At 46.2% G+C, this 25,372-nt stretch overlaps 2 protein-coding genes, 1 non-coding gene and 1 pseudogene across 3 annotated transcripts in view; 2 read left to right on the plus strand and 2 right to left on the minus strand.

Annotated features, from left to right (window-relative positions):
* The window catches only part of TP53INP1 (tumor protein p53 inducible nuclear protein 1), a 914,054-nt gene that overhangs the window by 391,842 nt on the left and 496,840 nt on the right, over positions 1-25,372 (minus strand). The window lies entirely within an intron of this gene.
* On the plus strand, positions 1,063-15,614 carry LOC126008732 (cysteine and histidine-rich domain-containing protein 1-like; annotated as a pseudogene).
* LOC126010589 (U6 spliceosomal RNA) lies at positions 6,052-6,158 on the minus strand. The gene has a single exon (XR_007496610.1). It is a non-coding gene; the product is annotated as a U6 spliceosomal RNA (small nuclear RNA).
* The window catches only part of MTDH (metadherin), a 46,368-nt gene continuing 42,125 nt past the window's right edge, over positions 21,130-25,372 (plus strand). The window contains exons 1-3 of the mRNA XM_049772959.1: positions 21,130-21,586; positions 21,675-22,102; positions 22,229-22,549. Coding sequence (XP_049628916.1) covers positions 21,130-21,586; positions 21,675-22,102; positions 22,229-22,549 — 1,206 coding nt within the window. The remainder of the gene's footprint in view (positions 21,587-21,674; positions 22,103-22,228; positions 22,550-25,372) is intronic.

The raw sequence follows: 25,372 nt of genomic DNA on the forward strand, positions 1-25,372 counted from the left end.
CATGACTCCTGCGCACCAAGTATGTAATCCAAGAAGCACTCAAGTGAAACAATCCCACGAGCTCTGTGTTCACTTCACGGCCTCTCTGTGGCTAAGTGTGTGCAGAAGTCAGACAGTGACGTCCTGGCCAATGGAATGGGAGCAAGTCCTCTCTTGTGTCCCTTCAGTGAAGGATGTGCCCTTCCTGATTGTTTTGTTTTTGGTCACAGTCAGCAGTACTCAGGGGTTACTCCTGGCTCTGGCTCAGGGATCACTCCTGGCAGTACTCAGAAAACCATATGGGATGCTGGGGATCAAACCCAGGTTGGCCACATGCAAACTATTATACTACCTTTTATACTACTGCTCTGGCCTATGGAAGATGGAACTTTAAATTTGTTTTGTTGATTCACTTTTATTTATTTTTGGTTTGGGGACATACTTGGCTGCACTCAGGACTTACTCTTGGCTCAGAGATCATTCCTAGTGAGCTCAAGGGATCGACCATATGGAGTGCTGGGGATTCAAGCAGGGTCAGCCGTAGGCTGTCCTCACAATACTATTGCTCTAACCTCTAGAAGAAGTGTTTTGGGTTTTTTGTTTTTTGTTTTTTTTTTTGGTTTTGGGGCCACACCCGGTGACACTCAGGGGTTACTCCTGACAACTCAGAAATTGCTCCTGGTGTGTGGGACCATATGGGATTGCACGGGATCGAACCAAGGTCTGTTCTGGGTCAGCTGCATGCAAGGCAAACACCGTACAGATGTGCTATCTCTACGGCCCCTAGAGGAACTGTCTTAAGTGCCATTTTATTTTGGGACCACACCTAATGATGCTAGTTGCATTACCAAGCAAGGTAAAGGAGCCAGGCCCACATGACACAGGAAAGAATCCAGACGGGGCAGTTGTCCAGAGTATCAACGTGTTTTCCTAAGCACCGCCGAGCGCCCTGACACCAACTGTAGCTGCCCTGAGAACTGCCAGAGAGTGCTTCCAACGGCCCTGAAACACACTGAAAGAGAATGAACCAGAGTTGCTGGTTAATTTAAAGTAGCTGACGGGCAAGGTGACTATTAGAGCAATATGGCCTTTCCCGAGAGCTCTCAGCGTAAGTTCCACTTGGTTTTTGTGCTGCCAAATGTCTTCCAGGCTCTTCCATGGACTTCTCACTTGGGAAGCAGCCATAAGATGAAGACGCTGGTAGAGCCTTCCAGAAGAACCAGGAGTTGTTATAGTGAAAAGGGTGGGACACAGGAGTGCCAGGTAACTTGGTAATTGTACTTGATCCCTTTGAATCTATCCCACCCTAGAGGTAACCAATCATCTAATGAAAACAGCCGGTGGGAAATATAAATAAATAGAGTGCAGGGTCGGGAATGATAACTCAGTAAGTAGGATTTTGCCTTTCATGAGGTCACACAAGTTTGATCCCTGGCATCCTCCAAGCCTACCAGGAATGATTTCTGAGTGCAGAGTCAAGAGTAACCTTGAGTACCACCAGATTTCTCTCTCTCTTTCTCTCTCTCTCTCTCTTTCTCTTTCTCACACATACACAGAGAAGAGCACAGGCAGGTCTCTTCCTCTTTGATCATCACTTGCACTAAAACAAATGGCAGGAAAGAGGGGTTCTTATTCACACACCTGTGGCTCTTACACCTTACTTACAAAGAAGTAAGAGAAGCTAAGGAGACATGAGGACATGGACTACTACCCTGAGAGGACCAATGACAGATTACAGGACAGCAAGGACATATAGGCTACCTGATTCCAGCCACAGACCACTTTTTATATATATAAATCTTTATTTAAGCACCATGATTACAAGCATGTTTGTAGTTGGGTTTCAGTCATAAACAGAATACCCTCCTTCACCAGTGCAACATTCCCACCACCAAGGCCCCCTCTCGTGCCCCACCCCTGCCTGTATCACGACAGGCATTCTACTTCTCTCATTCTTTAACATTGTCATGCTAGTTGTTAGTGTAGTTATTTCCCTAACAGCGTTCACCACTCTTTGTGGTGAGGTTCAAATTGTGAGCCAGTTCTTCCGGCCCTTCCAGCCTTTAACTCTATTGTCTCTGGGCCTTACTACAGTAATGTCTTTAATTTTTCTTACAACCCATAGATGAGTGAGACTATTCTGTGTCTATCTCTTCCTCTGACTTATTTCATTCAGCATAATAGATCCATGTATAGGAAATTTTCATGACTTCATCTCTCCTGATGGCTGCATAATATTCCATTGTGTATATGTACCACAGTTTATTTAGCCATTCATTTGTTGTTTCCAGAGTCTTGGTTGTTTCCAGTGTCTGGCTATTGTAAACAGCGCTGCAATGAAAATAGGTGCGAGGAAGGGATTTTTGTATTGTATTTTTGTGTTCCTAGGGTATATACCTAGGAGAGGAATAGCTGGATCAAATGGGAGCTCAGTTTCCATATTGTTTTCCATAAAGGCTTTTAGACAGCATTTCCACCAGCACTGAATAAGAGTTCCTTTCTCTTCACATCCCCACCAGCACTGATTGTTCTTGTTCTTGGTGATATGTGCCAGTCTCTGTGGTGTGAGATGGTACCTCATTGTAGTTTTGATTTGCATCTCCCTGATGATTAGTGATATAGAGCATTTTTATGTGTCTTTTGGCTATTTGTATTTCTTCTTTGAGGAAATGTCTGTTCATTTCTTCTCCCCATTTTTTCTTATTAAGTTCTGTCAGCACCTTCTATATTTTTTATATTAGTTCCTTGTCTGGTAGATATTGGGTGAATAGTTTCTCCCATTCTTTAGGTGGCTTTTGTATGTCAGGCACTATTTCCTTTGAGGTGTAGAAGCTTCTCAGTTTAATATAGTTCCATCTGTTTATCTTTGCTTCTACTTATTTGGAGAATGCTGTTTCCTCCTTGAAGATGCCTTTGGTCTCAATGTCATATAGTATTTTACCTATTTTTTCTATATACTATGTTTTTCCATATACCTTATGATTTCAGGCCTGATACCATGGTCTTTAATCTGGATTTTATCTTTGTGCATGGTGTTAGATGGGTGTCTGAGTTCACTTTTTTGCAAGTGGCTAACCAGTTGTGCCAACACTACTTGTTGAAGAGGTTTTCCTTGCTCCATTTTGGATTTCTTGCCCCTTTATCAAAGATTAGTTGACTTGTGTCTGGGGAACAGTCTCTGAGTACTCAAGCCTATTCCACTGATCTGAGGATCTGTCTTTATTCCAATACCATGCTGTTTGGTAACTATTGCTCTGTAGTACAGTTTAAAATTGGGGAAAGTAATGCCTCTCATATACTCTTTCCCGAGTGTTGCTTTAGTTATCATGGGTGTTTATCATTCCAAATGAACTTCAGAAGTGTTTAATCCACTTCTTTGAAAAATTTCATGGGAATCTTTAGAGTGATTGCACTAAATCTGTACAATGCTTTGGGGAGTATTGCCATTTTAATTATATTAATCTTGCCGATCCATGAGCAGGGAATGTGTCTCCATTTCCTTGTGTCCTCTTTTATTTCTTGAAGCATGCTTTTGTAGTTTCCTTTGTATAGGCCCTTCACCTCATTAGTTAAGTTGACCCTAAGATATTTGAGTTTGTAGGACAATAATGTGAATGGGATTGGTTTTTTAATGCCCACTTCTTCTCTATTATTATTAGTGTATAAGAAGGCCATTGACTTTTGCATGTTAATTTTGTAGCCTGCTACTTTGCTATATGAATCTATTGTTTCTAGAAGCTTTTTGGTAGAGTGTTTAGGGTTTTCTAAATATATTATCATGTCATCTGCAACAGTGAGAGCTTGACTTCTTCCTTACCTATCTGGATGCCCTTGATATCTTTTTCTTCCCTAACCACTATGGCAAGTACTTCCAGTACTATGCTGAATAGGACTGGTGATAGAGGACAGCCTTGTCTTGTACCAGATTTTAGGGGAAAGGCTTTTAGTTTATCTCCATTGATAATAATACTTGCCATTGTCTTGTGGAAGATGGCCTTGACTATATTGAGAAAAGTTGCTTTCATTCACATCATGTTGAGGTTTTTTTAATATCAAGAATGGGTGTTGGATGTTATCAAATGCTTTTTCTGCATCTATTGATATGATCATATGATTTTTGTTTTTCTTTTTGTTAATATGGTATATTATGTTGATTGATTTATGATGTTAAACCATCCTTGCATTTCTGGGATTAAACCTACTCGGTCATGGTGGATGACCTTCTTGAATGTACTGAATTCTATTTGTCATAATTTGTTGAGGATCTTTGCATCTGTGTTCATCAGAGATATTGGTCTGTAATTTTCTTTTTTGGAAGCATCTCTCTCTGGTTTTGGTATCAAGGTTATGTTAGCTTCATAGAAACTATTTTCAAGTGTCTCTGTTTCTTCAATTTTATGAAAGAGCCTTAAAAGGATTGGTAGAAGTTCCTCTTGAAAGGTTTGAAAGAATTCATTAGTGAACCCATCTGGGCCTGGGCTTTTGTTTTTGGGAAGACTTTTGATCACCATTTTAATTTTCTCAATAGTTATGGGGCTGTTTAGATATGCTACCTCATCCTTATTTAGCCATGGAAGGTTATAAGAGTCCAAGAATTTGTCCATTTCTGCCAGGTTCTCATGTTTTATGGCATAGAGTTTCTCAAAGTAGTCTCTGGTTACTCTTTGAATCTCTTCAATGTCTATAGTGATCTCCCCTTTTCATTTCTAATTTGGTTGATCAAGTTTCTCTCAATTTCTTTGTGAGTTTTGACAGTGGTTTATTAGTCTTGTTTATTTTTTCAAACAACCAACTTTTGCTTTCATTGATCTTTTGGATTGTTTTCTAGATTTACACTTCATTGATTTCTGCTCTAAGCTTTGTTATTTCCTTCTGTGTACCTATTTTTGGTTTCATTTGTTGATCATTTTCTACTTCTATAAGCTGTGTCATTAATGTATTCATGTAGGCCCCTTCTTCCTTCCTGATGTGTGCTTGCAAAGCTATAAATTTTCCTCTCAGTACTGCTTTGCTAGCCACAGACCTCTTGACACCACAGTGCCCCAAACAGCATACATGATGAGTGTCAATAGCCATATTGCCATCTGAATAGAACAAGTGACATGGTTTACCAGTTAAGGGAGTGGCCTGTATATTGAAGAGGGACCTAGGACTCTATACTTCAACTGTTAATAAATTCCCATCATCACAAGGACCCCTGGGGTTTTGCCTACGAATCTTTTCTGCAACACACCAGGGCCCACAAACTCAACAATAACATCATCTTCGCAGTCACAGCTCTCAAGACATTGATTCTGAGAAACTCCAGGACCTGAACTGAGTTATCAAGTAATGACACACAGTGGAGGACTCATGAGAAGACCGAGTGCAGGGCAGTGGGCTTGAGATAGCACCAGCCCACTTTTGCAAAGCAACGGAAGGGAAGACGGGATGGGGCATGGCATGGGGATAGAGTGTGGGCCCTCAAAAGGCCAAAGAATGTTTAAGTTCTTTGACTTTGGAGATGATTTCTAAGGGGCTCAAGTTCAGGCAGAGAAGGCCAACAAGAGGGGAGAAACAAGACTCATCACATTTTCATGCTGCTCAATAACTCCCTGCAGGGAAGGCCCTACAAAAGGTGAGAAAAATGACTGAGCATATTTTCCTGCTGCCTAATCAGCCTCAAAGGAGGCTCCATTTGGGCTTTGCCCCAGGCTGGTACCATGTTCCAATGGGACGGGGATGAGAAATGAATTGTAGACAACTTTGACCAACGTCTTCTCTCCACCACCATCCATTGCAGAAGTTTCTGTATTTGGTAGTGCCTTGAAACAGGTTCTGTGGAGCAGTCCTTCATGTCTTCATGAGATGGCCTCTGCAAGTGTTCCATTTTGTTCCTAAGCCCCTGAAAACATTTGTTGTATTTTGGCCAGAAAATTACGAGAAGGGTGGGAAGGTCTGTCAAAACCCCTCATTCCCTGGCAGCCCGATTTGCCCTGCCTACGTGCAGAAGATCACAGGAACACAGTGGAATTTAGGAGTGCTTTGCAGAAGGCCTATTGTGATCTAGCTTTTCTTTTTTCTTTTTCTTTTTTTAATATGGAACGCTTCACGAATTTGCGTGTCATCCTTGCACAGGGGCCATGCTAATCTTCTCTGTTTAGTTCCAATTTTAGTATATGTGCTGCCAAAGCGAGCACTAGCTTTTCTTTTTAAAATCATTTATTTAAACATTATTGATTACAAGGATGCTTATAATATAGTCGTTTTCTTCCACAGTTACAAAGTTGTTCTTGATTGAGTTTTAGTCATACAATGTCCAATACCCTTCACCAGTGCACATTTCCCGCCACACGTGTCCCCAGTTTCTCTTTTGCCCTCCCCTCTGCCTTTCTCTCTTCCTTTTCCCTCTAGACACTGTGGTTCGCAATACAGCTACAGCAAGGGTAGCATGCCTATTACATTCTCTTTCAGCACCCAATTCTTGTCCAGAGTGATCATTTCCAGCCGTCATAGTCTTAGTGGTCCTTACTCTGCCATCCTTGCCCTCCCCTCTCTTTGTGGCAAGTTTATCTGGACAAAGTGACCTGCTTTGGAGATGTGTACAAAGAGCTGAGCTGCCCCTGTGAGCTCAGCAGCGCCACCTCATGGCCGTGCTCGAAGGCCCCGCATCTTCATGATCCCAGGGCCCCAGCCAGTGAGTCCGCCCCTACACTCCAGCCCTTCCCCTGACATGCTCTCACAGCCCCGACCTTCCCTTAGCCTGAGTCTGTGGTGAGAGCCAGGACCAGTGGCGGTACTTCACCCAATTCAAGCATCGTCCATCCTGCTTTCCTGGAGCCCTAGAGTGACCCCAACAAGCACAGCCACGATGCTCAGGAAGCTGAAGATCGCACAGATGTGCTTATTTGGCTCAGATCAGTGGAAGACTTGACCCCCCACTGCTGCTGCCAAACAACCCAAAGAGGAATGCTGGGGCATCAGACTGTGGGATGTAGTGGCCCTGTTGTCCTGGGTAATTTCAGGGCAACCCTAACCTCTGCCTTGGCCAGTTTCTGTGGTTGGGATTGTTCTCCCCAATACAGCAGCCAAACCAGGGAGAGCTAAATTGTGGTTGGAGCGCTCTGTAAGGTATCCAGAGGTATCCACTTAAATGGATGGAGCTAAACTTGGGCGGGCTACTGAGGGTTTCCACCAAAATGGGTGGGGTTTACTGGTGGGCAGAGCTACTGAGGTGCCAGCCTAAGTGTGCCAAGTTAAATCAGGGCGGAGTTACTAAGGACGTCAAGGAGGGACAGACCCAATTATTATCACCCGGCAATTTTTGAAAGTCACTGAGTGTCTTAAGATCTTTCCAGTAGATGGAAATTTTCTGAGGATATACAGTTATGTGTTCGAGAATATAGCCCGGGTATTCATATGCTGGTATCATCTGGATGTTTTCTGTTGCTACTTGTAGTCCAGCTGATGGCAAATTTGTCATAACATCCTCATAGTGGCTTTGAAGTTCCCTCTCACTCAAACAGGCTATTAAAATATCCACGTAGTTTACTTATGTATTAGGAAGTCCTGCACAAAACTAAATTAAAAAAAGCTGACACATAGTTGGTGAGTTCATCATTTCTGAAGGTAAACACATTGTCCACTGAAATCTGAAATAGGTGTCTTATGGTTAAAAGAAGGAATGGAGAGTGCAAATCTTTACAGTCATCTGGATGAGTGGGGATATTATAGAAATAGCCCTTGATGTTAATTGCTACCTGTGCCAATTCCTAAGAGTCATTACAGGAAAAAGAAACCCAGGTTGGAAGGTCCCCATCGGAATCATTGTGGCATTGACATTACAAAAGTCAATCAATAGTCACCATTTGCCTGATTTTTTCAATAGAACAAAGACAGAAAAATCCATTCAGAAAATGTTTCTACGTGTCCCAATTTTAACTGTTCCTCTACTAAATTTGTAAGTGTCTTTACTTTTATTTTATTGAGGAGCCACGGACTTGTCCACACAAGGTGATTATATTTCCACTGACTATGGAGTGGTGGTGGGCACTATAACTCAGTGACCCAGATTAGAAAATGCATTTGAATTCTGAGCTAGAGAAGTGGCAGATGCATTTATGAGGAACTGTGTTTAGGAGGCATTGTGATCTCTACACACCACTGGTCATGTAAACCCCACCCCCATAGATTCAGGGCCACGGGATCCACATCCCAATCGTATGTGGCTTATTTTCTTTGGCGGTAATGGCTTTCAGTCATCTAGCATTCTGTCGGATGGAGGAAGAAGGCAATTGCCTATTTGTTGCAAGCCATAGGAATCTTCAGTAGAGCCCAACTATGTGGCCAGTATCAGCTGGATATGATGGAGAGGTCTGGTCCTGTATCAGCCATACCTTTGAATTGCTTGCCATCAATTTCTAGGGGAATTACTGGGCAAATGTTCTTGTGCAGGCTGTATGTGAATGCCACCAGAGTCTGTAGAAGCTACCAAGGAATTGGTGCTGCCAAATCCTCCGATCCGTGGGCAAATGGAGTGGCCTGCCAATACAAATCAGAGGAGTAGGAGCTGTGCTATTTTCTTGCCCTTTTTAAGTCCACATTATAGGCACTATTATTACAATGATAAGTTCTCCCTCATTCATAATCTAGGCCTATAATCCCTACGTGAACATTGACGCCCTTTATTGTAAGGTTGCTTCTACCAACAGCAGACCTACTGTGTCTGGTGGTGCCAGTCCTTTTGTGCTGAGAGTAGTTTGTATGGACATGGTGCTGGAGTCAGGGTTATAACATTCGAGTAGAGAATGTCTAGAGCAGCACTTCCAGCAGTAGTGGGCTCTAATGAGTTTATGGGTCATAGGGCTGCCTGTCTTGCTGGCCCAGATTTTGCAGGGCCTGGTCTAGGACCCCTACCCTGTTTACTGAATGTTAGTAGGGCCATCACTTGCCCAATGATTCGCTCCATTGCATAGTGGGCATGGTCCAAGTGGCAGTCTCCAGAGAGAAGGAGCATGGAGGATCCTGCATTCCCTCCCTCATGTAATAGCAACCTTGCCACAATTAAAACAGCTACTCCAGATTTGAGAGTTTTGGGGCTGTCCTGTCTTTACATGGGCATATTGGCAATCTCTTGCCCAGTGATTGGCTCTACTGCACTTACAGCAAGGTCCAGGTGATGGCCCTGAGAATGTATGGTTAGGACTCTAAATTCTATCTGTTGCTATCCTGGTTTACTAGTTTGTTTCTGGACTGAACAAGCCTAAAGGACATTTATTTGTGCCATGTGGGAAACGGAACTAACATTCCAGCTTTGAATTATCCTATTATGTCATCTCTTTCCCTTGTAGGTGTTAATATAGCCTGACAGTCCTCATTCACGTTTTCAAAAGTGAGTTGCTTTATAAAATGATCCTGAGCCTCTCTTCCCTCAACTTGCATTTGAACTGCCTTAGATAGCTTGTCTATGAATTGGGCAGATTATTCTGATATACCCTGAAAGGCCTTTGTGAAACTACCTTTCAACTCAGAGTCTGTATCTACTTTTTCCCACACACAGGGCTATATCTCTAATATAATTCAAGGTGGTGTGGGGTGTGGTAACCAGTTTTTTTTCATACTCTCCTTTTCCTGATAACATAGGAGGGTGCTTTTTATTCTGATAGCCTCCTGCCTGATTTTCTCAAATTGTACAAGTTAGCTTTCACCCTATCTCTTAGCCACATTTGCCAGTGGAGGTATTGGGATGGGCTCAGGAAAACTTTGGCCACAGTCTGAAGGTCCTGGGAGTTCGGTAGATATTCAGTGTAGCATGGGGATGTTGGCTCATATGTTGCACAGGCTGTGTGTGTGTGTGTATGTGTGTGTGTGTGTGTGTGTGTGTGTTTTGCAGGAGAAATGGATTCCGGAATTACAGCATGTAACCCTTCAGTCTGTAAAAAGCAGCATGCTCTGTGGGAATAGAAAGTCCAGAAATACAGATTGTTTCCCCTTAAACTCCAAGTATTATTAGAAAGAAACAGACCACACCCAGAGGTGAGATTAGGTGGTCTAAGCACCAATGCAAAGTGCTCCATTCAAAGATGTTTCCAACCAATGTGTAACAAAGTGTATACTGAATGGGATGAAATCCAATTAATTCCAGGAGAGAGGTAATCTTGATGATGTTCAAAGAACTCAAAGAAGCCATGGATTGGACAGCCAACAAGACTCAAGGTGATAGAGTAGAAATGAGAAACTTCAAACAGAAATGACAGAACTGAAAATCAGGTAGGCAAATCAAAAAAGCTCACTGGAAGGCCTCACAGCAGAGAGACAACTGCTAAGGACAGAATTAGTGAGCTCAGAGATAAGCTGCATAACACAACAGGACAGCTGCAACAGCAGGATATAGATTAAAATAATGAACATTTGACAAGAGAACTTAGGGAAGAATTCAAGAGGAACAACGTCAGAATAATCTGTGTCCCAGGGGCCAAGTATACAACCTCTATGAAGACGCAGCAGTCAGAGACATCCTGACAACAAGAAATGGCAACAACTTGATCTAAGATCAGGTTGTCTTATCTAATCACCTAATAGTAAGATGAAATCAGAAGACACAACATCCTTTGATCTGTGCAAAAACCAAGATCGCTAACTCCAGAAGACTGATCTTGATAACCATGAATGGGCAGAACTTATCCTGGGACCAATAAGAAAGACCCTAGCCTAGGCTTCAGCCTAGGATTTGTACAATAACCAAGTTCTCTAATTCCAGAGGTCTGACTTTGACAACTGCAACAGAGCAGATCTTCTGGGAACATAATGAAGGATTCTTCCCTAGGATAGAGGCTCTTCCTAGGATCTGTGCAAAAACCAAGACCACTAATTACAGAAGACTGATTACAAAAACACTGATGGAACAGGACTGATAGAACCCTAAAGAAAGACACTATCCTAGGCTTCATCCTATGACTTGTACAAATACCAAGATATCTACTTAGAGGCCTAATTTTAGCAGCCACAACTGAGTGGAAAGAGTCCTGGCACCATAAAAATTCCTTGGGGTGTTAAAAAGAAGCATGTACAGAGCCTATAGTTATTCCCATAACAGTATGCTTCAAGGGCAGAGAAACCCTGTGTCTTTTGGACCAAGGGCTTTTGCTTTTGAATTTCCCCAATATTTACTATACCTATGCAAAAAAACAAAACAACAAAACAAAACAAAACAAAAAACAACTTGCCACGCCAGCCCTCCTTTCTTTTTTCTTTTCTTTCTTTTTTGGTCTCATGGTTGCTGTTTAGTTGTTGTATTTGTTGCTGTAATTCTTCTTTGTAGTTGCTGGTTTTGATATTTTGTTTGACTTTTGTTTGTTGTTATTGTTGAATTTTGTTTTTTGTGGTTTGGGGTTTTTTTGTTATGATTTTCTTTTTTTTTCTTTTCTTCTTCTTAAATTGATATTTATAACCTCTAGGCGCACTCTTCCCAGTTTATTGTTTGTTTTTTATTTTTTGATGTTTGGTTTATTTTTTTATTTTCTTCTTTTCTTTTCTTTTTTCAAACAGAACCACATAAATTGAATCATCTTGTTCTACCACATAAATTGAGGGGGGAAATGGGTGGTACCAGAATCAAACAGTCATCATTATGAACAATGAGTAGAAATAAAAATAATCATACTTAAACACCAAACCCAAAACCAAGGACAACATAATCGATACCCAATCTTCACCGAGGGGACCAGTTATACTAGCAGTCCAGGGGCAAAGGTGGGGAGAACAGGTGTAGAGGTAGAACAACACTGGTGGTGGGAATATCTCTGATTCAGTGTCACTCTATACGTTAAATATTACTTTGAATGACTTGTCATTCACATTAGTCACAATAAAAATTATTGAAAAAAAAAAACTAAAACCCTTTCTTCTAAGATCTGGCATGAGACAAGGTTACCCAGTCTTGCACTTCTATTCAATATAGTAAGATATCAAGGGCAAGGACATGCAACTAGGAAAGGAAGAAGTCAATCCTTCACTATTTGTGATGACATTATACTAGATATAAAAAATTCTAAAGACTATACCTAAAAACCTTTTATGAATAGACTTGTATACTCAAGTGGCAGGCTACAAAATCAATATGTAAAAGCCCATGCCTTCTCTATAATCAAGTAATGAAAGAGGAGAAAGAGATGTTTGAGAATCCCATTGAAAATGTTGTCTCAGAAAAAAATGAAGTAGACTGGAATGAACTTAACTCAAGAGGTGAAAGGCCTCTACATGAAAACTACACTATGGGGCCGGGCGGTGGCGCTGGAGGTAAGGTGCCTGCCTTACCTGCGCTAGCCTAGGAGACGGACCGCGGTTCGATCCCCCGGCGTCCCATATGGTCCCCCAAGCCAGGAGCGACTTCTGAGCGCATAGCCAGGAGTAACCCCTGCGCGTTACCGGGTGTGGCCCAAAAACCAAAAAAAAAAAAAAAAAAAAAAAGAAAACTACACTAAATGAGGATGCAAGACAATAACTAGAAACACCCTCCTGCTCATGGAATGGGAGGATTAAGATCATGAAAATGGCAATACTGTCCAAACCATTGGACAGAATTAATGTAACCCTTATAAGGAGGAACTAATCCCTATGTGCTTATATGATTAATATTAAAATTGATCATATAGGAATATATCATAATCATATATAATTCTATATTATACAATTATGGTATACTATTCTATTAATTATATTATTGCATCATTATATAATTATGTTTATATGATTAATTATATATAGTAATATAATTAACTGTGCCATTATAGAATTACTCATTATATGTTAATTAATAGCATTAATCCTATATAAGTATATAACGTTTTTTAAATAAATAGGTCAACTACTCCTGAAATTTAAATAGAGCGATAAACCTCCACAAACAGCTAAGGTGATCCTTGGGAAGAAACAAGAGATAAGAGGCACCACTTACCCAAATTTCAACGGTTCTAGAAGGTGGTAGTCACTCACACAACATAGTGGTGGAATAAAGACATGCCCTAAGATCAATGAAATAGACTTGAATATTCTGAGACTGACCCCCCAACCAGACATACAAGCCGTTCATCTTTGATCAAGGTGCAAGAAATACAACGTGGAACAAGGAGAGCCTCTTCAACAAGCGGTACTGAGAAAACTGTTAATTCAATTCTGTGCAACAAAAGTGAACTTGGACCTCTCTTTAACACCAGGCACAAAGGTCAAATCAAAATGGATTAAAGTTCTTGATATCACATCTGAAACCATAAGGTACACAGAGGAAAACATAGGCAGAACACTCCATGACACTGAAGGTAAAGGCATCTACAAGGATGAAACACCCTAGCCACGCAAGTCGAAGCAAATAGAAACAAATGGGACCCCATTAAAGTGAGAAGCTTCTGCGCTTCAAGCAAAGGGTGAGCAGGATACCAAGACTAACCACAGGATGGGAGAAACCAGTCACCCAATAACCACCTGGTAAGGGGCTAGTGCAAGGTTATAAAAGGCACTAGGAGAGCTTAAGAAAAAAATACAACCCCACCAAAAATTGAGAAATTAACAGAAACGTCCTTAAAGAAGAAATGCAGATGGCCAAAAGACATATAAAATACTCCATATCATTAAGCATCAGGGAGATACAAATGAAAACAACTGAGAGATATCATCTCCCATCATGGAGACTGGCACGCACAAACAAGGCAAAGGCAAGAACAACCAGTGCTGGGGCAGATGTGGGGAGAAAGGGGCTCCCTTCACTGCTGGGGGTGTGGAGTATCAACTGGTCCAGACTAGTGGGAAACCAATATGGACATGCCTCAGAGAACTAGAAATTGAGCTCCCATATGACTACTAGGAATATAGCTCCGGAGCCCAGAACACAAAGTAGAAAAGCCCTCTGCATTCCTAGGCTCATTACAGCCCTATTTACAATATGCACCTGTTAGGAGAAATGAAGTCAGAAAACTTGCTTACTCGTGGATGGATATGGAGAGTATTTTGCGAGCAAATGAGTCTGAAGGAGAGGGAGAGACAAAAATGCAGGGTGTTCAAAGACATAGCAGGGTCTACAGAATCTTGAAGCAGCTTGTGTGTATCATTCTGGAGTCCCTATTTTTCATGAAGGGATGAAGTACTGTTGTAGAAGAAAAACTTCTGATTTTAATACATTTTTGGTGCAGGATGACTGTACCACAGGAAAGCACGTGTGGACTAAAAAGGATTCTGGGGAAAAAGTGGTTCCATGTAACACGACTGGCATCAGACTGGAGGTAAAGTCACCATGTCAGTATATGCTAAAAGTTCTCTTCCAGAACTTAGTCAAGTAGAAGCCAATAGCACATCTTTAAGTGTACATATTGTATTTGAAGGCGAGAAGGAATTTCATCAAAATGTGAAATTATGGGGCGTGACTGATGTCAAGCAAAGTTACATAACTATGACTGCTACAGAGCTTGAGATCACCATGAGGAAAGCTGAGCCCATGCAGTGGGCCAGCCTTGAACTTCCTCCGGCCAAGAAGAGTGAAAAACAGGCTGGGAGGGAAAGTGACCATCAAAGGCAGTGAAAGCTCCCAAGCTCTTACCAGAGACTATTCTCTGTGACCCGCCCCAAGTTTAATTACAGTGTGTTTATGTAATGCTCCTGATAAACTCTCCGATTTCATGCATTTTGGGTGGTGCTTGAAAACACCCGAAACAGCGCTGATGAGAAAGGGAGCCAATGTGCTCTGTGAAGCAGTGTGTCATGTCATTCTCTGCCACATCATCTATTCGCAGCTCCAGGAGGATGGCGTTGGGTAAATGGTCCGAGACACGCAGCCCTAGGCCCTGAAATCCTTCCCAGCACAGTTTATAAAGAACACTAGGCATCCTGCTGCTTCCCTTGAGTCATTTTTTCTTAGAGAGCTTTTTTTGGGGTTTGGGTCACACCCGGTGGCACTCAGGGGTTACACCTGGCTCTGTGCTCAGAAATCGCTCCTGGCAGGCACGGGTTGTGTTTATAGGTTGCCAGGATTCATCCTGGGTCAGCTGCATGCAAGGCAAATACCACTGTGCTATCTCTCCGGCCCCTCATAGAGCGCTTTTAGAATTTTTTTTAATTTGCTCCTCCTCCGTCCCGCTTTTAGATTCTTGCCAAAAGGGCACCCGGACCTGTGCGACCTCAGGGACTCTAGGTCTGTTTGACCTTAGGGACCTGGAATTGTGTGACCTCAGGGACTTAGATTTGTGTGACCTGAGGGGCCCAGGACCCGTGTGACTTCAGGGACCTAGATCTGTGGGAACTCTGGGGAACAGAACTGTGTGACCCGAGGGGTCTGGAACGTGTGTCAGCTGACCTCAGAGAGCCCATCTCGACCCACTTGACTCCCTTCAGGTATGGTTTCTGGCTTCGTGACCTCTCCTCAGGGGCCTTGTCCCTGATACGAGGACCCCGCTTTAGGACACTTTCTTTCTTGTGTGACTCATCCCAGTGCCCGCTGTCCCTTCTGTGTGGCCACCACCGAGCTGCCCGTCCCCGTCTGGGGACCACGTTGAGCCAGTGTGAGTTCCTGTGGCTCCACCTCAGAAAGCCATGTCACTGCTGCTGGGCCCCAGGCCGCAGCCCTTCTCTTTGTGGAGTCACCTCGGCCAAAAGCCGAGTTTGGCCTCTAGGACCCCATTTCAGAGTCCAAACCCCTTCCCTGAAGTGGGGCCACTACAGAGCTACTTGTCCTTGACCCCACCACAGGGTCTCCATCTGTGTCTGTGACTCCACCTCAGAGGTCCCTTGTCATGCCCGTGCCTGCGTGACCTCACTTGGATTTCCTGGCCCGGCGACCTCGCTCCGAGTCACAACCTTGGTGGAGTGCCCCAGTCAGGGTCTTTGCATAAGGATCCAAGTGTAGTGGCTCTGCCTGGAATGATCTTTATTTTGGGGGGGGGGGGTGGAGGCACATCCGGCAGTGCTCAAGACTTACTCCTGGTTCTGTGCTGAGGAATTACTCCAGGTGGTTCTCAGGGGACCCTGTGGGATACTGGGGATTGAACCTGGATTGAACAAATGCAAGCCAAATGCCCTCCCCAGTGGGCTAATGTTCCAGCCCTTGAACTGTCTTATTTTGCGTAAAATATATTTCTCTCTTTTTTTTTTTGGTTTTTGGGTCACACCCACAGTACAGGTCCAGGGATTGGGGAGAAAGTAGTTACATGGCACCACGGCTGAAAGTGGGGGTCCTGGACTTCTCATTTCTTCTTGAAATTGGCATGATCACTCCCGGTGGCGCTAAGGGGGTTTCTCCTGGCTCTGTGCTCAGAAGTCACTCCTGGCAGGCTTGGGGGACCATATGGGATTCCGGGATTCAAACCAGGGACTGTCCTGTATTGGCAAAGAATAGTTTTGCTCAGAAGAGATAATAAATGTGTTCGCAAGTTTCTGAAACAAAATGAGATTATACCATGAATTCTGCAGTTGCAGAGTATAAATGGATACTCTGCAAAGTCCGACTCAATGGAAGGGCGAGTTGAGAAAAGAAAAGGTTCGAGGCTGGAGCTGGAGCGGTGACACTAGAGGTAAGGCGTCTGCCTTGCCAGCATTAGCCTAGGACGGACCGCAGTTCGATCCCCCGGGGTGCAAGGCAAACACCCTACCTACTGTGCTTTCCCTTCAACCCTAGTCGGTCAGTTTTCAACCTGTTCTCACTCACACACAAGTGGCCCATGGACAGGAAACCCCAGTTTAAACTGCAGGACACATGTCACAGTCACTGCCCCCCCCCCCAAAAAAAAAACTACAAAGAATCGAGTTCTCTAACATTATGAGGTTAAGTAAACGAGAGTAGGGTCAAGAAATAGCCTGTATTGTGCAAAATGACTCAAAGCTGCCTTTGTTAATGAACATTGAGTAAGGAACACAAAGGGGCTGGGGAAGACAGTGCAAAAGGCTGTGGAATGTAAGCTCCACATGCAGGAGCCTTGGGTTCAAGCCCAGGACCACAAGGTCCCCCCAGAACCAACAAAAGTGGCCCCTAAAAGAGGCAATAGCACACACGCGCGCGCACACACACACACACACACACACACACACACACACACACACACTTTTTTGCTTTTGGAGATGCTGGGAATTGAACCCAGGGACTCCTAGGCAAGACTGAGCCACGTCACTGGCCTTCAAAGTTGTTTTTGTTTGGGGGCCACACTCAGTGGTGCGCAGGGTCCACTCCTGGGTCTGCACTCAGGGGTCAGTCCTGGCAGGGTTCAGGGAACTCAGTGATCAAGCCTGGGTTGGCCACTGTAGATTCACCATTATAAAGAAAAAGAAAAAGAAATTCACCGTTATCCAGCTAGTTACTGCAGTAAACTGCAAGCCCACCTGCTGCTCAGCTGCAAGGGCCCAATGCTGCCAGTGCTGCAGGGCTACAGGCTACATGCAGAGGCCCTAGGCTGCTAGGGCACAGTGCTGTAAGGCTCACAGGGGCCCATAGGGCCTGACTACCCGGTGGGGCCTTGTGCCCACCCAGGGAAGTCAACTTATAGCAACAGCCTGGAACTGAGGGAAGAAGTAGAAACCAAGTATACTGGAAATAAAAGAAAAAAAAAACAAGTATACTTGTTATTCCTCCTAGAGTCTGAAGCCTGCCTCTGAACAGGGGTGGTGGTGGGTGTTCTGAGAGAGAAAGGGAGAAATAGATAGAAATTCATCAGTCAGAGGTGACCAGGAGGGCCCGAAGAGATAGCACAGCGGCGTTTGCCTTGCAAGCAGCCGATCCAGGACCAAAGGTGGTTGGTTCGAATCCCGGTGTCCCATAGGGTCCCCCGTGCCTGCCAGGAGCTATTTCTGAGCAGACAGCCAGGAGTAACCCCTGAGCATCGCCGGGTGTGGCCCAAAAACCAAAAAAAAAAAAAAAAAGAATACAGAGGTGACCAGGAGAGGCCCTAGAAAAGAAAGAAAAGGGAATAGATATAAAGCAGGCAGCGTCTCTCTGATACTTTATATTGGGCCCCCTGACGACCAGCAGGCACTGCTCTGGTCACTATCTTACCTACCCCCCACTCTCCAAGTCTTTCCTTTTATACTCTGCATGACAAGGGGCATGTTTGGTGGGCGTGTCCAAGTGTCAAATGGGGGTACCCAAGGGACATGTCCAAATCCAACTGCCATACATCAACAGATCGAGTGCAAGGCAAATGCCCTGACCACTGTACTGTCACTCTGGCCCCTGAACCTTGTCTTTTTATTTTTTGTTTTGGGGGCCATACCCAGTGGTACTCAAGGGTTACTCCTGGTTCTGTGCTCAGAAATCGCTCCTGCCTTGGAGACCACATGGGATGCTGGGGGATCAAACCTGGGTCCATCCCGGATCAGACCTGTACAAGACAAATGCCCTACCATTGTGCTATCGCTCTGGCTCAACCTTGTCTTTTTAAAACCAGTGACTAGACAAACACTATTCTGAAATCCCACAGTGAGAAAAAAGCATTCTTCTCATGAAAGGACATGAGGCATGCAGGTCAACTAAAGCAGCATGCTGTTTAAAAAATATCTATATAACAAAACATGATGCTGCTTTTTGTGGGGAGAGTGGCAAAGAGTGGCGACTGAGTGGGTTGGAGCATGTGCTTCGCTCACAAGAAGGAAGTGTGTTCCATACACAGTTAAAAGCAGAACCAGAGCATCCCCTACTCTTGGCCAATAAAGCAGAAAACATATTATTTTCCATTTGAATTTTTGTTTTTATTTCCATACCACACCTGTAGGTGCTCAGGGCTCACTCCTAGCTCTGTGCTTAGAGATCATTCATGGCAGTGCTCAGGGGGCCTCAGGGGGTGCGGGAGATTAAAGCCAGGTTGGCCACGTGCAAGGGAAGTATCCTCTCTACTGTCCTATAGCTCTGAGCTTTTTTGTTAATATATATACCTTAAATTTTCTTTTTTTGGGAGGGGCACCCGGTGACGCTCAGGAGTTACTATGGCTATGCATTCAGAAATCGCTCATGGCTTGGGGACCATATGGGACGCTGGGGGATTGAACGGCGGTCCTAGGCTAGCACTGACAAGGCAAATGCCTTACCGCTCCACACCACTGCTCCAGCCCCTAACATATATACTTTAAAAAGTTTATCATCAGAAAAGTTTTTGTAAGGTGAACCTTGCTGAAATCCTAAACAAATGTGTTCCCTCAACTTCTGCTTTCCAGTAAGTCGCCTCTTCTTTATATGTAAAAGACCACCTGGATTAGTAGACCTCCCCCATCCTGGGTGTGGGAGTTGGTTTAAATCAAGGAAAGAGTGCTGGCTTTGGGCTTGGGAAAGAGAGCACTTGGCAGAGATAGGTCATGAAGGAAAAAGCAGAATGACTCTAGAGCCAGAGAGATAGCATGGAGGTAAGGCATTTTGCCTTTCATGCAGAAGGTCATTGGTTCGAATCCTGGCATTCCATATGGTCCCCCGAGCCTGCCAGGAGCTATTTCTGAGTGTGGAGCCAGGAGGAACCCCTGAGCGCTACAGGGTGTGACCCAAAAACAAAACAAAACAAAACAAAAAAACAGAATGACTCCAAAGAATATCTCTTGATGACTGGCTTGGACTTATTTCTCACAGCTACCCAGCTTCATCAGACCAGTCCACCTAAGGGTTGGAAACACAGTTCCTTGGATGTGCTATAGCTCCGGTCCCAACTCATGGATTTTTATTATTATTTTAAAGTTTTGATATATTCAGATGCCCTGAAATCCCAATGAGGATAAAGAACAGTCCATCATTTTCAAATTTTCTGAGGTTTCTTTTTTTTTGGGGGGGGGGGGGTGCGGTTGGCTGCTTAGGATTGATTCCTTTCTCTGCACTCAGGAATCAATCCTGGCAGACTCAGGGGACCATATGGGATACCAGGGAACAAACCTGTGTTGGCTACCCTCCCTGTTGTACTCTCTCTCTGGTCCTCTAAGGCTCCTTGATCATTCCTTCCTCCTACCTCTCCTACACCAACCCTGAGGAAACCCAGACTAGCTTCTGATCACTATTTCTATACCTTCTGATTTTTACAGAAATGGAATTAGATGTCACATTTTGCCTTACGGTAATTAAACCTATATGCCTTTCTTTCACTTGTTAAGAGCACTGAGTCCTAGCTAGGGCCTCCCGTCTTTCTAGCACATTGCTCTTTAGGTCTCAGTGACACGCCATTAAGGGGCCACTTTGACTTTACTAAAAAAGCAGTCTTGGGGTGGGAGCAATAGTGCATCAGATGGGCCAGATGCAAGGCAAGTGCCTCCCCTCTGTACTATGACTCCAGCCCTGCTATTCTGTTTTGTTGTTGTCATCGTTAGTTTTATTTTGGGGCCACACCCTGCACACTCTGTGGCACTCACAGGGTACTCCTGGCACTGCGCTCAGAAATTGCCCCAGTAGGCTCGAGGGACCATATGGTTGCACGCCCAGCTACTCTAGTCTTTAAAGAACATTTGAAAGGACTAGAAGAGTTCTATGAAATATGTGGCTGAATATAGTAAATGTGTGTTTTTGTCTTGGTAAAGGACAATTATGGGGGAAGTATGATCTTTGCCAAATTAGTATTTGCCAGGCTGCCGAAGCAACAAACCCTTGCTACTGTTAGTCGTTAGTTTATGTTTGTTTAATTAATAAATTCAAAGCTTTTAACCAAAAAGACAGGAAGAACTTGAGAAAGGCCACATCCTTCAGGATCCTGGCATCAAAACTCAACTATAGGATTATATATTTTATTTCATAAATGTAAATGGAATTTGGAGACTTTCAGAAATAAGGATGATCCCGGTGACATTTCCTAAATTCTGAGGGTTTTTTCCCCCCACACCTGGAGATGCTCAAGGATTATTGTTGGCAGTACACGGGGACACCATGTGGGAGGCTGGGCATTGAATCCGGGTCCAGTGCCTTACCCACTCCAGTCCTCATTTATAGTCTTTTATTGTAAATTTTAGCAGGTGCAGCTTTCTCTTCATCATCCCTTACCAAACTCCTCTGCACCCCATTAGTCACCTGCATCTCAACAGCGCTGCAAAGTAGGGCAGAATGTCACATTACTACACTTAGGCCTTTCGGGGCTTAGGACCATTACCTTCCTTCTATTCTTGGAGAAAATCTAGCAACTGGACACTTGCCAACAAGGGAACTAAGCTTTAAGATAAAACCTCGAGTTCACTGATTGGAAGATGGGCCTTATAAAGCCGGAGAGCCACAAACCTCTCGGTCAGGAAAACCCTGACAAGGCATTTCGCGCGGGCCGGACCAACTTCCTCCGGGAGCCAGCGCTCGCGCCCCCGCCGCGCTCACGTGACCAGGCCCCGGTCAGACCACGCCCCCGCCGCTCGGACCGAGTCGAGGAACTGCCGGAAGTGCCGCCAGACCACGCCCCCGCCGCTCATGCCCCGCCCCAGAGCGACCAGACTCCCGCTCTGACCACGTCCAGGAACCGCCCGTTCCTCCAGACCACGCCCCTGTCGCTCACGCTCACGCCCCGCCCCCGCCCAGACCCAGTCGAGGAACTGCCGGAAGTTCCGCCAGACCACGCCCCTGCCGCTCACGCCCCGCCCCCGAGCCCAGCTCCTACCACATCCAAGAACCGCGCGTTCCGTCAGATCACGCCCCCGTCGCTCACGCCCCGCCCCTGCGCGACTAAGCCCCGCCCAGACAGTCCAGGAACCGCCCGTTCCTCCAGACCACGCCCCCACCGCTCACGCCCCGCCCCCGAACCCAGCTCCTACCACATCCAAGAACCGCGCGTTCCGTCAGACCACGCCCCCGACGCTCACGCCCCGCCCTCGCGCGACTGAGCTTCCCCGCCCAGACCGGGTCGAGGAACTGCCGGAAGTTCCTCTAGACCACGCCCCGTCGCTGACGCCCCGCCCCCGCGCGATTAAGCCCCGCCCGGACTCGTCCAGGAACCGCGCCTTCCCCCGGACCACGCCCCCGCCGCTCGCGCCCCGCCCCGACCGCGTCCAGGAACGGCGCGTTCCTCCAGGCCCCACCCCGCGCCGGCCGAGGCCCCGCCCAGGAAGAGCGCGCTCCTGCAGACCACGCCCACGCCGCCCACGCCCCGCCCTCCGCGCCCCACGTGACCCCGCAGGCGCACCCAGCCTGCCCCGCGCGCGGCGTGAAGCTCGCCGGGCCGCCGCCATTGTTCCGGCTCGGGGGACGGCGGGAGGCCGGGCCGGGCCGGGCCGAGAGCCAGACGCCGCGCCGCGCCGCGCCGCGCGGGAGATGGCGGCGGCGGCGGGCTGGGGCTGGGGCTGGCGCGAGCGGCTGTGGCAGCTGGCGGAGGCGGGCGCGGCGCGGCTGCGGGAGCTGGGCGCGGGGCCGGGGCCGGGCCCGGCCTGGCTGTGCGCGCTGGGCGTGGGCGCGCTGGCGCTGCTGCTGCTGCTCGCGCTGCTCGTCTACGGCTGCGGCTCGGGCGGCGGCGGGGGCCGGGCCCAGGCGCGCGCGGCGGGCCGGGCCCCGCGCAAGGCCGCGCCCCGGGGCCGGCGGGACGAGGCGGCGGCGGCGCCCGCGCAGGGCCCGGCCCCGAGCCCCGCGGCCGCGCGGCCCGACGAGCCGAGGAAGCGGGCCCGCCGCAGGCCGGCCGACAAGCCCAAGGTGAGCGCCCCGACACCCGGGCGGGCTGGTCCCCGCCGATCCCCGCCGCGCGGCGGGGACAGCTGCTCCCGCTGACAGCCGGCCCATGCGGGGCGCACGCGAAGCGCACGCGGGCTGCACGGCCCCGATGACTCATCCGGAGAAGGAGGAGAAGGAGGCGCCGCCGCTCACTCGCTCACACACACACACACACCCCGACTCTGGACCCCAGCCCGCCCTCTCCTCCTCCTCCTCCTGATCCTCATTCCAAAGGACCCGAACCAGTCAGTGTAGGGTGGGTTCCAAAGGACAGCCAGTGCGGCTGACGGAACGTCAGTGGAATTAGGAAGTCTCTTTGCCCGCCCCCGGGAAGGTGCACGGAGAAGTCGGTCCCTGTTTGGGCAGCCAAGACCTTTCCGATCTCTTTGACTTGCAGCCCACAGTGAGAAAGTTGACTCGACAAGGCAGGCAGGCACTGTTAGGTAGTGAAAGCTGTAAAAGACAGCTCTTGGGTACGTGGGACCCACTTCATGGCTTTCAATGGAATTAGGAAATGTCTGCCCACCCCAGGGAAGGTGCATGGAGAAGTCGGTCCGTGCTTGTACAGCCAAGACCTTTCCTTCCGATCTTTTTGACTTGCAGGGACTGTTAGATAGTGAAGGCTGTAAAAGACAGCTCTGGGATACGTGGGACCCACTTGATGGCCTTCAGTGGAATTAGGGAATGTCTTTGCCCACCCCATGGAAGATGCATGGAGAAGTCGGTCCGTGCTTGTGCAGCCAAGACCTTTCCAATCTTTTTGACTTGCAGGCACTGTTAGATAGTGAAGGCTGTAAAAGACAGCTCTGGGATACGTGGGACCACTTCATGGCTTTCAATGGAATTAGGAAATGTCTTTGCCCACCCCGGGGAAGGTGCATGGAGAAGTCGGTCCGTGTTTGTGCAGCCAAGATCTTTCCTTCAGATCTTTTTCGCTTGCAGCCCACAGTGAGAAAGTTGACTCGACAGGGTAGTGAAAACTGTAAAAGACAGCTCTGGGATACGTGGGACCCACTTGATGGCTTTCCTAGGGGGTTGTGAGGCTTGAGTGCTTAAAGGGCCCGGAGACTGGAGCTACCGCTAAGCCTAGCACCTGCTTGGCCCTGTCTGTGCATGATTTTTGACTTGAAGAGCGGGCGGTGGTGCTTATAAACTAAAAGCAGTATAAAGATACATAGCAGTCGTAGGTCTAACTTTGGGGAGATACAGAATCCAAAGTTCAGTCTCTCCCCCGGGTAGAGGATGCTGATTGGGGGGGCGGGCACACCCAGCTCTTAACTCCTGGCTCTTTAGGAATCTGTCGCTTCCTGCTGCTCGGGTGGGATCTTATATAATGACTTGGGGGTGACAGTTCACAAATACCTTACCCCTTTACTATTTCTCCAGCCCCCAGAGTAGCTTTGGGGAAAAGAGATACAAAGAAAATTTCCAGCACAACTCTCTATGTGGGCCACAAGGGCACCGGATGATAGTAGGATGATAGTAGGCGAGGCTGAAGATGGAAAACTTAACTCTTGGTTGACTCCCGGTGTGAGGGAACAGATCTAAACTTGAGTAAGGCTTTTGACCTTGCTTGCTCAAAGCTTATCTGGTCTGCAGGTTGAGATCTGAGGTATGTGCCTCACTATTTGACTTAGTCATCTCCCAGCCCTAAATGAAAATCTTTGTTGAACTGACACCCTGCTGGATTCCATAAAATGCAGTCCTTGCTTTGAATTCAAATCTGTTCGCTCTTGTAGATTTCCTAAGCTCAAAAATCTCTGACCTGGGCCTTTTAAATTTTAGCTCCCCAAGTGAATCCTTGCCTGTTTGTTCGTTTTAAAATTAACAGCTATGGAATTGGAGCGGTGGCACAAGTGGTAAGGGTGGCACAAGTGCCTTGCCCGCACTAGCCTAGGACAGACTGCGGTTCCAATACCATATGGTCCCCCAAGCCAGGAGCAGTTTCTGAGCACATAGCCAGGAATTACCCCTGAGTATCATCGGGTGTGGCCCCAAAACCAGAAAAATTAAATTAACAGCTGAATGATGACCCTAAGACCCATAGCATAAGACATTTTTAAGTAGCCATGTTAAATCTTAAAATTCACTATTATACCAGGCTTGTAAATGAAAGAAACTAAAAATGGTTTAACTTTTAAAATTTTGAACTCATATCTTGAATATTCAAGATTGGTTTTTGATACTTTGTTTTTATTTGTTGAATAGCTGGTGTTTGACTTTTTGCTTTATTTGTTTATATTTGGGGGTGCTCTGGAGCCATTCCAGTCTTCTGAAAAGAGGCACTTCAGGGGGGTGCTGTGCCTGGGATCCAACCCATGCAGCCATCTCTCTGGCTCCTAGTATTTGTTCTTTTAAAATCTGTTCAAAAATGGGTTTGATTGCCCCCACCCAATAATACCTTGCCATAGTTTTTTTAGGTCACGAATTGCATTTTTCCCCCCTGTTAAAATTGGGGTGGTCAAGTCATTTTTTTTTTTGCCTTAGTTCTTGGCATTTTGTGGGGGGGGGTAGAAAAAGAAGGGAGGGTTGAAAGGAAGGCAGCAATTAATTTTAGTGCCTAAGATACTTAAACATTACTATATGGATTTTCTATTTTGTTTGTGGACCATACCCTATGGTGCTCAAGGTTTATTCCTGTTTTTACAATAAAGATCACTCCTCGTGGACTCAGTGTTGGGAGGCCAAGGATCAAATCCCTTGGCCCATACGCAAGGCTAGTTCCTTACCCTCTGAACTCTCTCCGCACGTAGGGGTTTTCGTAAAGATTTGTTGTGGTACTTAGTCGTCCGTATCTGTAAGTTC

Source organism: Suncus etruscus, chromosome 5, assembly GCF_024139225.1.
Source record: "Suncus etruscus isolate mSunEtr1 chromosome 5, mSunEtr1.pri.cur, whole genome shotgun sequence".
Lineage (NCBI taxonomy): Eukaryota > Metazoa > Chordata > Mammalia > Eulipotyphla > Soricidae > Suncus > Suncus etruscus.